This window comes from Chanos chanos, chromosome 6, assembly GCF_902362185.1.
Source record: "Chanos chanos chromosome 6, fChaCha1.1, whole genome shotgun sequence".
NCBI classification, from domain to species: domain Eukaryota; kingdom Metazoa; phylum Chordata; class Actinopteri; order Gonorynchiformes; family Chanidae; genus Chanos; species Chanos chanos.
In genome coordinates, this window is record NC_044500.1 from 17,611,497 (window position 1) to 17,629,557 (window position 18,061).

Here is an 18,061-nt window from a genome sequence, read left to right on the forward strand (position 1 = left end):
ATGAGATGCAGTTTAACCAATGTTTATGGCACGATAGTGTACATGACCGTCCATTGGTGGCTTGTGAGAGGGCGGGACGTAAAGAAAAAGGTTAAATGCATACGTAGTGAATGGCGACTGTGGAAAGCAAAAGCCAAATTCCGGACATTTTTGGCGATTTAGAAATCCCGGCCGGGTGCATTTTTTAGGTCCGAAAAAGAGGACGTATGGTCACCCTACTTAATTATTATTTCCACTTACTGCTACTGGTTTAATTTCTATGGACTTAGTGAAAAAACTTAAAAAAAAAAAAAAAAGGCCCATGACATAAGTGCTCACTTGCACTCATGAACTGGTATGTACACTCACGTGCATTGGTGAACTGGTACATTGGTATCTTCATGTATGAAAAATATCGAAAACCTGTCAATAAATGTTTGTTCTGACTATATCTAATCGGTTCAGAGCTCATGTGGATACATCTTATCCTAAGGTGACTGAAAAGAAAGATGAATGGAGAGAGAATGCTAATGTGTTGACAGGGAGGCATGACGTGTGCTGAAACAGAATGCCTGAATGCTAGCGAACATTGTGTGCAATATGTAATATAGGTTGCGTTGTCTGTGAAGACAAGGTGACCTTTGGTAGGCTAATGTCTTAATGAGGGCCTGGGGAGACGTGGAGGCAGTTTGTTACCAGTGGGTCCTCTGTGAGATGGAGATCTGTGGAGCCAAACAAACTTTTAACAGTCTTTATTTTTCATCATCTTAAAATGATCATTTCAGATTTTTTGGACACAAAACAAGGAAAGAATGACGCTGTGTCCATAAATTAGTCGATACCTCCAGGCTATAAAAGATTGGGGCTTTAGTTGTACCACTGTGCTTACTGTATTGATCCTGTAATTACATTAGACTGTTGGACACTACATTTTGTCCTTCAGTGTTGTCTCCCCATTTGTCTGCTCGGTGTAAGACTTGCATCAATAAATCATTCACATCACCACTTGAGTGACATTGTCCAAATGAGACAATTCAAATGAGGGGTTCTTTTTTGGTTCTGAGATGATGGTATTCTGCCTAATTTGCACGATGATTTGGAGTCGGCACAGGGCTAAAAATAGAGCTGAGAGAGGCAGTGACAGGCAGCAGGTCCTTGCTTTCACTAGCCTGCAGTCCTGAGAGAGAGAGAGAGAGGGAGGGAGAGAAAGAAAAAGACTTCATAACCGCCTGTAGCACTGCAGCCTGGTTTGTACCCGTGAGAACAGTTAGAGTCGAGTCTATTTCTAATGCACTTTGACAAATCCTGGAAAATCTCTTTTAGATGGTTCAAACATATGAAGGATTTTGTATTTACTCACTTTGCATTTGGCATCAAGTGTGTGTGTGTTTTTTTTTTTTTTTTTACCACCGCTGGCTTTCATTTATCGCGCTGTTTAACTTAACTACTGGGAAACCATCTGAGTCTCCAGTTAGCCGAGGAGCCGGTCTGTTTCAAATATTCAAATGTCCATCAAGGTCTTTGTTTTCTTAGTTAACAAAACAAACAAACAAACAAAAGCAGACTTTCTGAAACAACAGGCAGTCTTTTGAAACTGTCTGTCATTTTTGAAACCATTCATTTTCCTGGTTCTTTTTTGCAGCTACTGATAACGACATTTAATTATGTCTCTAAAATTGCCTGGATTCACACACAATCCATCTGATTGGGCAGTCACTGCTTCAGGGTCTGCAAACAGAAAGAAGAGAATATCAATATGCAGGCATAGAGAAATGTTTGAAGTTTGTGTATATCGCTAAAGGCTCCAATGTGTAATTGTCTTCTCACCCTCCATTACTGCACTCAGTAGCAAAAGCCTGATTCACCACAGCTAGTAGCTTTAACAGCGACATGGATGAGGTACCCTTCGAATGATGTATTTGACCGAATTATGCGTACAAACCTTATAAAAAAGGAGTTATGAATACTCGCACAAAAATCCACCACTGCTGAAGGTTCGATCCTTCACGTGATAAAATTGCAAAATTGGTCTTTGCTTTCATCTCTTCTTTCATCTCAGGAGTGTCTGTGTTTGCTTTATACCCGACAAAAATGCTTCAGTCAGGCTATGTTGATGTCTTTTGAAACTCTTAGCGGAACCTGGTCATAATTGGACAAAAGCAGCGTGACATCTCTCGTGTTGCTCAGTCAAGTGCCTCTCTCCCTCTCTACCTCTCTCTCTCTTTCTCTTTCTCCCTCTCTCTTCTTGTCTGTGTTGCTCTCTGGGTTTTGAATTTCTTCAAAATGCACTGACCTTGCGGCTGTGTACCGAATACCGTGTCTCTGGCCTCCCTCTCTCGATGACCAGACCTCTGCTGTGGCATCTCTGCCTGCTGCAGTGGAAAAAAAAAGAAAAAGAAAAAGAAAGGAAGGAAAAAAAAAAAGGGGGAACCTAATTTCCTTCCTCCTGAGCTCAGTACCTCTCCTGTGTTCACTGTTCTTTGACTGTGGGGAGCCAGGCTCCCCTGCTGTCTCCCGAATCAGCTCAGCTTTCGCCGGGCTCCAGCCTGTTCTCCATCATATGCTTCTCATGTACATTTATTCTCTATTATGACAATATCAACTCCGCAGACATTGTCAGCTGTGTTTGCAGTAAAAAAAAAAAAAAATGCTTTTGATGCATTCTGTATTTGGACTTGTATTTGGCTGTTGTCTGAGATGGTTTTGTATGTTTATGGCAATTTAAATAATGTTTAACATCTCCAAAATGTCTGAGATTTTTCAACCTCTGTCTCTAAGACACTGTGTGCTTTGAGTTCCTACTATTGACTACTATTGACTGCGCTGGTCCCCTTTTCATGCGCCTCAAAAACCTGTTTTTTCGGAATGCTAAGCACTCGAAAAGTGGCAGATGCACGCTATATGATTTCCCACAGTGCGTGATGTTTCACTGTTTTGAGCTGCCAGAGACGGTGTTTTTGTTTGTTTGTTTTTTTACTTTCTTTATCCATTGGCACTAGACATATGCCGTGAGGAGAGAAAATCTCGACAGTGGCACTTTTTTCTTTCTTTTTTTTTTTTTTTGCAAACGTGCGAGAAATACCACTCGGAGTTTGGCTGTGGAGCGTCTGTTTGCTAGTTGCTGTCTGAGAGATTGCTCATTTTCGCAGGGAAATCCAGGCCCTCTGCCTTTTGCTCCAGTAATTGGATTCTAATAGTATGTTAGAATAGCATTTAATTGAATCAGGACGTTTTAATGAGCACATCAAATCTTTGCAAGGCTCCTTGGCCTTTGACCTCCTCCGGAATGCATTAAGGCAGTATTTCACACGCGGGCCGACAGTTACTCATGTGAGTTAAGCTGCAGTGTGTTTGTGAGTATGTTAAGTATATGCTTGTGTTGTTTACCCAGTTCATTTTCATGGTGTTGTCAGACTCTGGAGAATGCATGAAGGGTACCACAGGTTTGTGAAATGTTAATAACAGTGAAGCTCTCCCTTGCTCTGACAGTGTGTGTTCACAAGGTTACTTTACTTAATGAATTCCAAAATCGTTAATCAGCAAACAGACTCAGTCATCCCTCCCTGTGCTCTGGCCTATGCTACACAGCAAGCCTATTAGTGCAGTCAACCGGCGCTGTTGCTCCTTAAGCTGTGGCTTCTCTCTGGGTGTCATAATGAACTTTACCACACTGTATTCGAGAAGGATTTACATAGAGACCAAGTGCAAACCGACAAAATGGCCATGGAACGTCCTGAAAGCCAGGATAACTATGAGAGATGAAAGAAAGAGGGGGAGAGGGAGTGAGGGAGAGAGAGGGAGTAAGAGAGAGAGAGAGATAGGGAGAGAGAAAGAAAGGAAGGAGAGAGAGAGAGAGGGAAGGAGAGAAAGTAGGAGCAATTGCTTGAGGAGAGCAGCTCCTTTCTGGAGGAGATTATGTTTTTGATTAAGAGGCAATCTCTCAGAGTTGTGTGTGGAGTGCTTCACAGAAGATGCACAAGCTTGTTTTTGTATAGGGCAGCCACTCAAGAGAAGGGCACCTCACGTCAATAAATACTGCGATCGTGACCACAGTCTGTGACCTTTGGATCTCACACATACAGTGAAAATACCAATCTCTGAAAAATAAGACACTGGAATTTTCCGAGATAGTTATTGGCTGCAAGCTTCACATAACCTTCGGCTCACATTGTGTCGAAGTCAAATGTCAAACGATATTGTGTATCCTGAGTTCTTACCCATCTTGGAAGATTTCTGTCTAACCTGAAGTTGTTTAAAATCTGTTTGTTTATGATCTGTACAGTAGGGGATAGAAGGAGATTACAAATAAAAGTTCAGTTAATTTAGCATATGCTGACTGCTATTCATCCTTACATTGTCTTGTTAATTAAGGAATTAAAATGAAATGAATTGTCCATGTAACCCTAAATTTTGGGAGACGGTCCAAGTCCAGTTTTAAGGAACCCAGTACTATTGGTTCTATGCAAGACTGAATTACTGTATTGTATTCTTCTCAGGAGTATTTCCCCTGATAATAAACAGTTCACATCGCATATGAATGACAGAGTGATATTTTAGAGAGAGGACATGAAATAGACTCCCAGTCATACAAAACTAATTTTCTTTTTTTCTGGCTTCTCCTTTTTTTCTGACATCTGATTATATTGCTTTTCTCAGTGCATCTAAGTATGTGAAACAGAATCAACAGTATTGATGTTTTATCTTCTCTAGAAATACTGTATTGGCTTTGACTGCTTCATCTGCATTTTTAATTTCATTTTTATTCTGCTCCAAAGAATATGATAATGGAAAACAAAATCATTCTGGTATTGAAATATCACAATACACTTCTCCAATCTAACACCAGCAGAGCCTCTGACACAGCTGTGTGTTTTCCACTTTGCAGTGACTCTTTTTTGTAGTCATTTCTTCATTTTAGTCTTTTAACCGGCGCTAAACAAAGGTAGGTCACTGGACAAACTTCTTCGCATTCAAATTATGCTTGAATATGATCGCAAAAAAACGGACATCAGTTCAGTCAGGTCTTAAACTTCCTCAACATAGGTGCCAGAGTTCAACCGTCTCAAAGATTTAAGACAGACCGACCAGATTCTCCCACATTCTTTGGATTGCATTCCTCGGCCGGTCGTCTTCGGAAATGTTTATATAGCCATTATCCACTGTTTGGCCTAGTTTAATGACAGGTCTCAGCCACAAATTGAATAAAAAAAAATCCTTCAATTATGTTGAAGGTAATTAACAAGACTGCGTATGTTTTCATGCCCGCCCCCACTGCTAATTAATGTAGAGGAACGTTGTTTATGTAGCGCATACGTTTTTTTTTTTACACGTAATTGCCGTAATGATTACTACATGTGCCAACATATCAGTTATTATATGTATCGTTCTGTCTCTTTCTCTCTCTCTCTCTCTCTCTCTCTCAACATTTTCCCTCTATTGTGAGAAATAAATCTTGAGCCACGCTAGATAAGAGCTTACAGCTGAAAGCAGCTCCAGTGTAGCTATTCTTAAAGGTTACTCTTGACTCCCGTAGGAGTGATCGCTGCGTGTTCTCGACACTGGACTGATTAAGGTTTTGGGGAAAGCAAGATTTCTCTCTTTGTTGGTTCAGCTGTCAAGTGCATTTTGCTTTGGGAAAAGGTTGAGATGCCATCTCTACAAGAGACATTTGTGGCGAAGACGTTTGACCCCACGGTGCCGCGCGTGTGAGATGAAAACCTCATCAAATCCTGCAGTGCTGTAGCGCACGCCAGCCGCGAGAGAAAGGGGCAAATCATACGAGTGGAGGGGTACAGCGGTAATGGAACGCGCGACTCGCATCGTTTCAACAGGCGTATCCATTTGCGCAAATGCCTGAGCAAGTGGATAATGGAAGGTAGAATACACAGCATAGCTAGAAGCTGAGATGATACACAAGTTTCTGTGTGGTGTTGTGAGCTAGGGAGAAAACAAGGAAACAAATCGATACGTTATAATGGTGTCTTTACGCCAAATAATTGAAGTAGCGCAAGTTATATTTTTGTCAGCCCGTCTGAGGTGACTATGAGTAGGAGTGACAAAACGAATGAATATATATATATATATATATATCAGAGATATACATCTTTTTATACAAAGCTCATCTCTCATACAAAACTAATCCGAGAGCTTGACCATTTCTCCAAGCCTGACCAAAACAAATCTACACGCCTGTTGTAGACGAACTGAAATGTAGCTGACAACCGGCAGCCAAGGTGCGAGATGTTTTCTGGGCTCCTGGACTGATGTCGTCTTACTGAGAAAAGCTGAGAGAGAGAGATGGACACCAAGAACATTTTTCTGGGTAGAAATTATTTCATAACTCAAGTCCATAATCATGGAATTATGATTCAAATTACTTTGTATCGAGGCAATGTCTGTGCTGTGACCAAATGTTTCGTGTTTAAGTAACGTTATTGCAGCTATCTGTCATGAGGTTATGAGGTTATTAACATTGATCATAGCAGCCCACAGTCACAGGGATATTTAAAGCTCCTCAGTTAGGGTATTCTTAACTTCACTGACTAATGTATACAAGAGAATCCATGTCCAAGGTCGTTATGGAGGCATATGCTGGTGTTGACTAATCTCATGTCTTGTGTTTTACATATGTTACTCCAGTTGGACTTCTTCCTAAAGCAAGAGCAAGACTCGGGTGAAGACAATTTACACAGATTTTCTGTTTGAAAGGCTGTAGGCTATATATGTGTCAGAAAAGGGTATGATGCTATCTGGTCTCGTGGATCACTTGTTTTACCTGTTGTCAGTCATCCTCAACTGTGTGACTAATCTCTCTGTTGCAGTGCGCCTCTGACTGATATATATATATATATATATATATATATATATATATATATATATATATATATATATAATCCATTGTTGCGGAGGCAACCTGCTCTAAACCTCTATGGCCTTGTGTGACGCACTTTTCCCCTTATGTTGTAAACAGAACAATGGAAATGACTGTTACAATCACTTGGGAGTTTTTCTTTAGAAACGCTCATTCACTGAATGAATTGCCTAGTAATGGTAACATCTCTTATTAGTTTCACAATGGCCAGGATAACTGCATGTGTTGCGGCACACGAGCAGAGTTTGATTTACGTCTTTGCGTTTTGTTACAGTGGGTTTACGGAAGCACAGCGCTTCCCATTGGAGGATGCAGAACATTGCTCAGGAATCCGTGGACAGCTCCGATGATGAATTTTTCGATGCCCGAGGTTAGTATCACTTTCCTTCTTTTATAATAACCCAGTGTCCTGAACTGAACTCTCTTCTGCCCCCCCCTCTCTCACTCTCTCTCTCTCTCTCTCTCTCTCTCTCTCTCCCCTTACTCCTTACCTCATACCCTTTGTAAATGATGTGAGGTATCTAGACACATCAGGCTGATATGCTACAGGGTGAAACAGACAACATTTCAGAGAAGGGGAGAACGTAATGTAAATCGGCTTTGGAATGTTTCTTTTTGGCAGTTGGCAGAATCTATTTCATGTGGTGTCACGACCGTTTGATTGAATGTGTCTGTCAGTGAGGCTCATTGCCAGGGACTTGGTACGACAGTGCCACCTGAGGGGGCCAACCTAAGAGCCTTAAGGCCAATGAGTGAGAAGTGGGTTTTTTCGGGTTTTTTTGACTGATACACATAGCAGAGGCTCTGGGTAGAAGGATGAGTTGGGGTGTGATTACCCCTTGTGCAGTGTCTGCTGGCAAAGTATGACAATTTTAAATAAGTTGCCCCCCACTCCACACCGCCCAGCTACATTATATTACTTGATAACGCTACACGCTGCACCACAAAAATATGTGGAGGCTAGGTAGACTTGGATGGTGATTTTTTTATTCATCCAAGGATGGATGAAACAGACATTTATGTGGTGGACTTTGTGTAAGCAGGTGGGGGGGGGGGGATTTATACACATGACATTCAGTGGGGGCCTGACAGAGTTGCACTCAGTGGATCTAGAGGCATACCAGACACTTTATTGCCTTAGTTCACTTTATCACTTCGCATGTATCTGTCACTGAGTGAAATGGCTCTGGTTTCAATCCAATAGCATTGTCATCACGGCTTACTGATCACATCACTGATAGGCCTCCAACTGTTCAGCTGGAGAAGACAGAACCTCTATGCAATACAAAATGGTGTGTGTGTGTGTGTGTGTGTGTGTGTGTGTGTGTGTGTAAAAAGCTGTCCCCTTCCCATTTACTTACACAATCTCTGATCTACAGAAGCTAAAGGGAAAAATTCCTCTAGCTATTGAACAGAGACGCCGTCTAAAGGCTTCCTTAGAAATATCTCGTCCCCCACAGACACACACATCGTTTTGGGGTTGATTACGTTGGCTTTGTGTGATGTGATGGTCAGTCATACATTGATTTGCTCTCTGTGGGGTTTCTTCTGTGATCCAGAAGCACAGAGGGGAATCCAAGTGAAGCCCTCATAGTCTCCAGACTAAGAAAGGGGATGTGATTAAACTGATGATTTGCTGTTTAGAGCTGATGTATAAAAAGGTTTCCCAGGCTGTTTCGTGTGAGGCTGTTTCCAAGGAACTCCTCAAGAAATGTGGTACTATCTTTGGACATGCACGGTCATGGTTTGAATTTCCGATTCGGTGAAATATCGGATTTTATTCTCCCTCAGAAATGAGATTTCATTAAAATGAGATCGGGGAATTGAACAGGAACATAATTGGATTTTTAGTCCAACTTCTGTGTGTGTGTGTGTGTGTGTGTGTGTGTGTGTATGTGTGTGTGTGTAGCCTATGTCTGTTCATGTGTGTATGTCTTTGTGCATGTATGAACATGTGTGAATAAATGTGAATTGCTCTCTTCTAGTGTCCATACAACAATGCTATCCTTAAATTTTGTAACATTTTCTTTGAATAATGAACAAATGTCCAAAAATAAACTCAAACTGGTTTTGTGCATTAAGTGAGGTTTTTATTTCCACTGGCACCAGATCCAGATGTAGATCGGATGAATATGAAGTTACACCAGTTTTAGGTTGGATTGGCAAGAGTGTTGGTGGTTTAATTGCTCACCTGAACAATTTCAAAATTTCCTTTTCATGAGACACACTTCTCATTTCACTTTAATGAGACCCCCTGCCCTTTCACACAGCACAGGACTTAAATTAAAACTCCAGATGTTCCTGCAGAATGAAACAGGGGAAGAGCCAGCCAGTTGTCTCTGGCGCTCTCACATTGCTTTCATTATTGGTTGAATTATTCCTTTGATTAGCCTGTGTTTTTGACTGGAGCTCAGTGAGACATGAAGAGATGCATATGCTTGTTTTTTCACAAAAGGGCAATATCAGACAGTGTCTGGACTGTGTGTCCAGAGACAGACAATTGAAAAAAAGATGTGTCTAGTAATGGGCTATTGAATCCTGGCTAGTGAAATGTAAGAGGAAAAAAAAACAGGATTCATGTAGTTTTGTGGTGTGCATTTGTACAGATGAGAGAGATAGTTAATACCATGGTAGATGATGTAGATGGAAAATGCTCCAGAAGCTGTCATTTTAGTATTGAATTAGAATGTGTAATAGAAGCTACAAACATCATTTTTTACATGTCTGCCCCCCCCCCCCCCCCCCCCATCTTTTTTAATACTATGATCATTTTGGGATGACCCCTTCTCATTTTCACTGTAGAGAGAGATAGAGTGTGTGGGTGTGTGTGTGTGTGAGAGAGAGAGAGAGAGTGTGTGTGGGAGAGAGAGGGAGAGAGAAAGAGAGAGAGATTGTATGAGGGAGGGAGAGAGAGAGAGAGAGAAAGAGCGAGTGTGTTAGGGAAAGAGAGAGAAAGAAAGAAAGAGAGATTGTGTGAGGAAGAGAGAGAGAGAGAGAGATAGTGGGAGTATATAGTAAGGGTTATTTCTCTCAGGCCATCACGCTGAGTCTGTAGGACTTTTATTTATTTCACATTGATTAATGCTGTCTCCCACGCCATAAAGCAACTCACGCAATGAAAATGTATTACGCTGTCAGAAAATATTACTGAGTCTATGCTAAAGAGATGACCTGTGAGAGAGAGAGAAAGCCGCAAAGAGCCCACAATTTTTCCTCTGCCTGTTTGTTCTCCTTTAGCTCTGGACTTCTACTGATCATCGCCTACTTCTTCCAAAACTTGATATTTTCAGAGCAAGCACGACCTCTGGGCACTTGAAGCCCTTCTGTGGTCTGTTATGGCCTTTTAAATCAGGACACAAACGCTCCACTTGCTATTTCTTTGTTACAGATATACTTCTTAGCATTCTGTGGTGTAATATCGGTTGGTATTGGGGGAAATTGGGGCAGTGGTGGTTTGTCACGTCTGTTAACTGAGAAAGGTCTTTGATTTCCTGAACTAGTCTCTGTAAGACAAAAAAGAGTGGGAGGATTTATGGAGTAGTGCAGAGTTACAATTGAGGTGGTTTGTGTGCAAGACAGTGCTTGTATTGTCCGTTGTATTGCTTCTCAGTGGATTGGTTTGAAAGCCGTATGATGCAGGAAACGTTCGAACCATTTTGAGGTTATTTTTCTTGAGTGCTGATGTGTTTTTGACAGTGGCCTCTATTGTGTTTTTCTCAGAACTGTGGTCAAAAACCATAGTGTGTGTGTGTGTGTGTGTGTGTGTGTGTGTGCATGCGTGAGAGCATATGTGGACACTGTGTGTGTGTGTGTTGGATGGCTACAATTGAACAGTGCACCTCCTGTGTCCTGCATGTGGGCTCCTGTCGGTCAGGGTTGCAGTGGGGATAATGATCAGAATGCTGGACTGCAGGGAGCAGGCATGTCAGAGCTGAGTGTCTCTCACTGTCTCAGCACCCCCCCCCATCCCCCATCCCATCACACCTGAGTTTCCCATCTAGTGTATGCCTGTTGCTGTATGTAGGCTAAACCTAAAGTGGAATGGTCTTCAAAAAACAACATCAGACACGACACAAAGAAGAAGTTGGAAACTAGGACAGAGAGAAACCACACTGACCCCAATGAACTGATTCAGATTATTTTTTAATACAGTGTGTTCAACACAATCTCAGTTTAGTCTCTGTGTATATTCACAAGGACTGGAAAGAATTTTTTTTTTTTTTTTAGAAAAAAGAGATAGTGGTGTATTTTTAGTATTTCTGTTGTTTGTTCATAGTTCGCGTTTAGACTTGAACATGAATAACTGACTGACTCTGCCTTTCTTCTGGAATGGATGTCAAAGAAATGAAGGTTTCTAGAATGAAACAGGGCAGAAACAGATTACCCTGTGCTTCCTAATTTCATTGCCTCTAACAGGAGGAAGACTCTGTCCAATTATGCACTGGCCCATTGTGACTCTGACTCTGGTTGTTGTTCTCTAATGTTATATTTATGCTCACTGGCTCTCAGCACGTAAGCTAGACCGTCAAGTCGCGGACAAGGCTCAAAGCTTGGCTAACGGCGTTATGAAGATGGATTACGGTAATGTAGCTGCTCTACAGAGAGACTGCTGTTTGCTCTTCCATCCTAGGCAGCATCCTAAGCAGTAGTGTGCCTTTCAGAATGCTTATAGCCCAGTATGTTCTGAGTTTGATATGCCCTGCTTGGTTTTGAGTCGGCCCTCTCGCGGCCTAAACCAGCAGCAATGGCGGTTGCCAGAATCTCTGTTGATTTGTTGACAAATTTCCTATCCTTTTAAATTCGGATCTACTATCGGCAGACGTATATTTGAAGAATGAGCCAAATCAAGTGGTGTGTGTGCGCCTGATGAAACCCGATGAAATTTATAGTTTGATGCGAGCCGCCGGTCGAGGGATTTTTAAAGCAATAATAAATTGCCTCTGGTGACAGTTTGCATTGCTGTTAACCACAGTCATTCATTTTGGTCGTCATTACTAATACATTAGCGTGACAAAGCATCGCAGAGCGGTTTGGAAATTTATTCAACGACTTTGTGGATCTATTGATTAGTCCACCATAACTTCAACTCTGCAGGGCCTAACTCTGCGAACGAGCACCAAGCCCCTTTGAATGTAACGTGAAGCCACTACTAATTACTCCAAGGGACTCTTTATTTGGAATGTAAATTAGACCAAAGGGCACCGTGTTAACGCTTCATCAGTAGTTTGCAGTGTTAACATTGATGTGTCATTGTTTCACGCTGCGCAGCACAGGGCGAATCACTTTTTGGTTTTAGCATCAGGTGTGTGTTGCTAAACACATTGTTGTTCACCCATAATTATAACACGGGCCACCTGACAGCTGCGCTCCAGGCACAGGGATTTTTGTGGCTAGCAGACCTTTGATCCTGTGACCCTCTGTGAATGTACTTTTTGTTGGTTGAATTTCTCGGTCAGATGATGCGTGTTCTTATATGTAGATATTTTGACCTTATAACCAGTTTTGTCGCATTCACAATGGCAAAAGTTTGGTGCTGATCACAGATCACAAGCCGTTGTTCCAATATATTCATCACCAATTACGGATAGCATTTAATTAGTTGTGAGAAAGAGAGGCACGTGACAGACTGCGTAGACATTTGCCTCGTCATTACCACTATGTTACATAACCAGTTATTATAGTTGCAGATGAACAGGACGGCCTCTTAGACGGAGTTGACGCTTTTGTTTTTCCTGGCTGTGTGTTATTAAAGGAAAAATACATGACATACAATAACATACAGGACGATCAATAACCACACGCTGTCCTCTCATAGTTTACATACACTCACCATTAATGTCATGGCAATATTAGGCTTTCACTGAGTTCTTTGAATCGTTCTTTTTCTGGAGCAGAATGATTGTACAACATACATCTTTAGAAAAAAACAACAACAGGAATTTGGTGCACAAGTTTTTAATTTATTTTGGGTTTTCTGAAATCAACACAGGGTCAAAATTATACATACAGGGCCAAAAATATACATACACCCACTTAGATTAGATTATCAAAATGTCTTTTAACTTGCCAAGGCATCTTAACTCCCTATTAGTGATCATAATTGACTACAGCTGGTAGCTTCTCTCTGCCTATATAAAAAGAATTTGTTTGACGGCACTCATTGGAGTGACCAACACACATTACAACGGGAAAGTCCAAGGGGCTCTGTGCAGATTGTAGATTTACACAAATCAGGAAGGTCTCTTGGAGCCATTTCTAAACTACTGCAGTCCAAGATCATCAGTTGAGACAACTGTATGCAAGTACAAGTTATTGGGATGTGAAGCCACTTTGTCAGGGTCTGGGAATAGACACAAAGTTGGTTTGGATGGTAAGGAACAATCCAGGAACCACCAAAGCACAGGCCTGCCATGAACTGGAAGCTGCTGGAACACCGTGTCACTGTCTATAGTCAAGCGAGTTTTACATCGCCATGGACTGAGAGGCTGATATCTAAGAAGCAAGCCCCTGCTCCAGAATTGACACCTTTAAGCTCAACTACAGTTTGCAGCTGACCACATGGACAAAGAAGAAGCCTTCTGGAGGAAAATTTTATGATCAGATGAGACAAAGATTGAGTTGTTTGGCCACAATGACCAGAGGTATATTTGGAGGAAAAAATTTGAGGCATTCAACCCCATCAACACTGTACCAACTGTTAGGCATGGTGGTGGTAGCATCATGCTCTGGGGCTATTTTGCCGCCAGTGGAACTGGCACATTGCACAAAGTGGATGGAATAATGAAGAGGGAGGACTACCTCAGAATTCTTCAGCATAACCACAAACCATCAGCTAGATGGTTGAAACTTGGACACAACTGGGTGTTCCAACAGAGCATGACCCCAAACTTACATCAAAGCTAGTTGTGGAATGGATAAAGCAGGCTAACATTAAGCTTTTGGTATGGCCTTTCCAAAGTCCTCAGCCCTATCGAAAATATATGGACTATGCTTAAAAGTCAGGTCCATGCCAGGAAACCAATAAATTTAATTGAACTCTAGCAATTCTGCTGAAGAGTGGTCAAATATCCAACCAGAATTATGCCAGAAGCTTGTTGATGGCTACCAAAAGCGTCTGGTCAAGGTACAACTTGGTAAGGGACAGTTAACCAAATATTAGGTGTGCTGTATGTATATTTATGACCCTGTATGTACAATTTTGACCCTGTGTTGATTTCAGAAAACCCAAAATAAATTAAAACTTGTGCACCAAATTCTTGGGGTTTTCTTCTATTAAAGAAGTATGTTGTACAATCATTCTGCTTCAGAAAAAGAAGGGATCAAAGAACTCATTGAAAGCCCAATATTGCCATGACATTCATGTCCATGATGAGTGTATGTAAACTTCTGCCAACAACTGTATGTCTTTAATCCAATAAAATTCAACAAATAATACATTAACATACACTTCTACTTTCGGCTTCTTCCCTGTTTCTCAGGGGTCGCCACAGCGGATTTTTGCCCTCCATAGCTTTCTGTCTGGCACATCACCCTCCTGCACTCCAACCATCCTCATGTCCTCCTCTATCTGGTCTCTCCATCTTTTCCTTGGTCTTCCTCTTTTTCTTTTGCCAGGTATTTCCATGTCCAATACTTTCTTTCCCACATAGTTTGTTTCTCTTGTTTGTACATGTCCAAACCATCTCAATCTTGTCTGTCTCAATTTCTCGTCCATTCCTCTGATCTTGAACGTAGCTCTCAAATCTTCATTTCTCTTCCGGTCTTTTCTAGTCACTCCCAGGGACCGACGCAGCATGTTCATCTCTGATACCTGTAATGTCGATTCTGGCCTCTCTGTTGTTGCCATTGCTTCCGTTCCATAGAGTATGGCAGGCCTGACTATTGATTTGTATACCTTGCCCTTTACCCTTAACGGCATTCTTTTGTCACATAGTACCCCAGTTACCTTTCTCCATGAATTCCGCCAAGATTGTGTCCTTTTCTCGACTTCCCTCTCACTACCGCCTTCTGTCTGTATTATCGATCCTAGGTGCTTGAATTCATTAACTTCTGGTACATCTTCTCGTCTTAAGTTCAATCCAGGGGGGTGTTCCAGAAAGCGGGTTTCGTGAAAACTCGGTTTGTTAACTCAGAGTAAGTAGTAAACCTCCTAATAGAAGAGCCCTATGGCTTCATTCTCCTAGCAAAACAAAGTCATAGGGCTCTTCTATTAGGAGGTTTAGTTAACTACCTCAGAGTTTTCACTAAACCCGCTTTCTGGAATACCCTCCTGGACTCTTCTTGCTGATTTATACACAGGTACTTGGTCTTTGTTCTTTGGTCCTCTTTAGACCTTTAGTCCTCTAGTCTCTAGCGCTTCTCTCCAGTCTTCAAGATCTCTCTCCAACATTTCCGTGTCCTTGTTTGCCAGCACTATGTTTATTAGGAAACATCATGCTCTAGTGTGGCTCTTTCTTAAGATGTCCTGTAAAGCTGTCCCTCAGTATTGCAAACAAGAAAGTGCTCAACGTGGATCCTTGATGCAGCCCTACCTTTACCTCAAACTCGCTTGTTGTTCCCACTGCACATCGAATTACGGTCTTGTAGTCCCTATACATGTCCTGAATAATGCTGATGTAATTTTCTGCCACTCCCTTTGCTATCAGGCGATACCACAACTCCCCTCTCAGTACCATGTCATATGCCTTCTCCAAATCAATAAATACGCAGCACAAGTCTTTCTGTCCTTCAATGTATTTTTCGGTGAAGGTCCTGAGTGCAAGTATCACATCTGTGGTACTTATTCCAGGCATGAATCCAAATTGTTTGCATATGTTAACATACCTGTGTAGAGGGAAAATGACAGAGCTCAGTTGCAACTCCACTGCACTGAAAATATTTCACCTAGTAGAGCACAACCCATTTTCTGTTTTCCTTCCATTCGATTTTTTTATTTTTTGTTGTTGAGACCCAGGGTTCCACACGAAAGGGCTGCTGATTCTTTCTTAATTGATCAATGTGTTGAGCGAGGCCAACTTAGCTACCTATCTATGTTCACCACTGCTAAGCTTTGGTTTCCTTAGTATGTGCAAGGGAAGTCTGTAGTCAATTAAAACCGTAAAATGAGCGCCAATGAACCAGGGGCTAAATTTTATCATACACCGCTCTGTTCAGTACAGGAAATTCTAGGTGATTTTGTGAATTGCGAATGCAGTGAACCTAGTCTTGCTGTGCCCCTTCTAAATCACGTCATTGCACTCCGCGGTAGGGAGCCTGAATGGTCTTCCGTCCTTCAGTTATGTCCCCGATACAAAAAAAAAAAAAAAAAAAAAAAAATCCCCTGATTCACCACAATCTACCATGTCCCTTGAAAGTATCTTTTCGTTCTTACCAGGGTGGACATTTTGCTCCTCAGATACTTTTCATGACTCTGTGTGAGTGTCAGAGAGGCCCATGTCATTTAACGGCTGAGCAATTGTCTTGACAACCACAGTGAAAGTCATACTCAGCCCCAGTGATATTCTCTGCCACACATTCTTGGATATTGCACCGGTCACAGCAACTGCCGTCTGTGAATATCTTTCAAATCTAACTCCTACAAGGCCACACATCTGCCCTAAATGCACTGCACTTCAGTGTCACGTCTACTTCTACTCATTTTGGGGCGTAGTTAGTGTCTTTGTGATCCATTTTTCACCCAGCAGAGTGCATAGGTCTAGAACACCCATATATACAACTCTTGAAATGTTGGACCCCACAACTTTAGTACTGCTGGTGTATAAAAGTTTGCTTCCTTTTATTGTTTTTCTGATTAACTGTTTGTGTCTCGGAGTAAGAGTCAGGCGTTTTAAACAACTCTGCTAACTTTGTCAGTATCTCTCTGTCTCGTTAGCCTGTTCTGTCAGGTATCTCTGTTTTGTCAAACACCTTTGATTGGCTGAGACATGAGGTCCTTGTTGTCTTCTGTTGTCTTCAGCTGATGCAGGACCTGGTTTAGCACATTTACTCCAACAATTATACCATCTGTTTCCCCAGGTGCAACTAAGATAAGCACCATCATCTTTCAGTTCATCAGTTCAATGGGGAGCTCATATTAGTTTATTACCTCTTACCTCCCACACAACCAACATGCATTACCTCAGGAGGCTTCCTGAAGGCCTCCTCTAAACTGTTTCTGTCAAATGTGTTTTGAGGGTTCACTGAAGAGTACAGGCCTCTGACCCACTGTCAGCGTGTGTGTGTGTCTGTTATTCTGCTGAGCCTCGCACAATTACAGGGGCATAGAAAAGAGCTCTCTTCACTTTCAGTCCCGTGAGTACGTCGATAGATAAGGTTTTATACGGTTTATACGTTTATTTTGATGAGAGACGTGAACTTTCTTTGGATGAGAACGCTATGTCTGCTTTGAATTTTTGTCTGCGCCCTCACCCACAAGATCCAGGTCAGTTATTTTAAATTCTGAAACTTGGTTACAGGATTCTCTGCTTATCTAAACACAGCCATGCTCTTTTCAGTGTGCGTGTGTGTGTGTGTGTGTGTTTTTTTTTTTCTTTGAATGCAGGTGAGTAACATCTAAATCATAAGCGTCCTCTGAGACAGGACTGTTTCATTTAGCACATGAAGAAATTGGGAGATCTATGAATTCCTACAATGTGAGATTTTAATGTTTGTTGAGAAGAGAGCTGAATGGCAAAGAGGAGCTGTGGAGAGTTTAGTAATCTTCTCTCCGGAGCCCTTTCCTTAACAGACCAAATGTAGTACAACTACAAATTCAGGAACATCAAACGCTTCAAAAAAAAAAAAAGAACCCCTTAGGATGAATGTATGTGTGTTGACTCAGCACAGTAGTCTGCTCCATGATGGGGCGGCAGTTAAAACTGCCCATTCAGTGCCATTGTTTAATTTTGAATGTCTCCAGTTACTGGTGAACGTTTTGCACTTTTCTCTTTGATGCACGACTGCAGCTGTGGTACATTTCTCTGTCTAGGCTTCTGACATCTGAACGAGCCGCTGAAACAGCCACTGGGTTGTTTTTCCACAAATATCACTGGCTATCACATGTCCCCCGAGATCCGTCGGTCAGCTTTGCCTTCGTAGATATTCTCTTCCAAAATCTGCTGCCTTGCTCGGGCAAACTCAGTAAATCTGCACCACTCTCTCCCTGATAAACTATTGTGACATAGATTTTAGCTAAGCGTGGGGGAATGAAAGATATCGCCTGGCAGTCGTTGC

The 18,061-nt window shown here is 41.8% G+C and overlaps 1 protein-coding gene across 1 annotated transcript in view; it reads left to right on the forward strand.

Annotated features, from left to right (window-relative positions):
• The first annotated feature begins 5,625 nt into the window (after positions 1 to 5,625).
• pitpnm3 (PITPNM family member 3) overlaps positions 5,626 to 18,061 on the forward strand; it is a 56,696-nt gene continuing 44,260 nt past the window's right edge. Inside the window, exons 1-3 of the mRNA XM_030778127.1 lie at positions 5,626 to 5,673; positions 6,619 to 6,652; positions 7,125 to 7,220. Of these exons, the coding sequence (XP_030633987.1) occupies positions 5,626 to 5,673; positions 6,619 to 6,652; positions 7,125 to 7,220 (178 nt within the window). The remainder of the gene's footprint in view (positions 5,674 to 6,618; positions 6,653 to 7,124; positions 7,221 to 18,061) is intronic.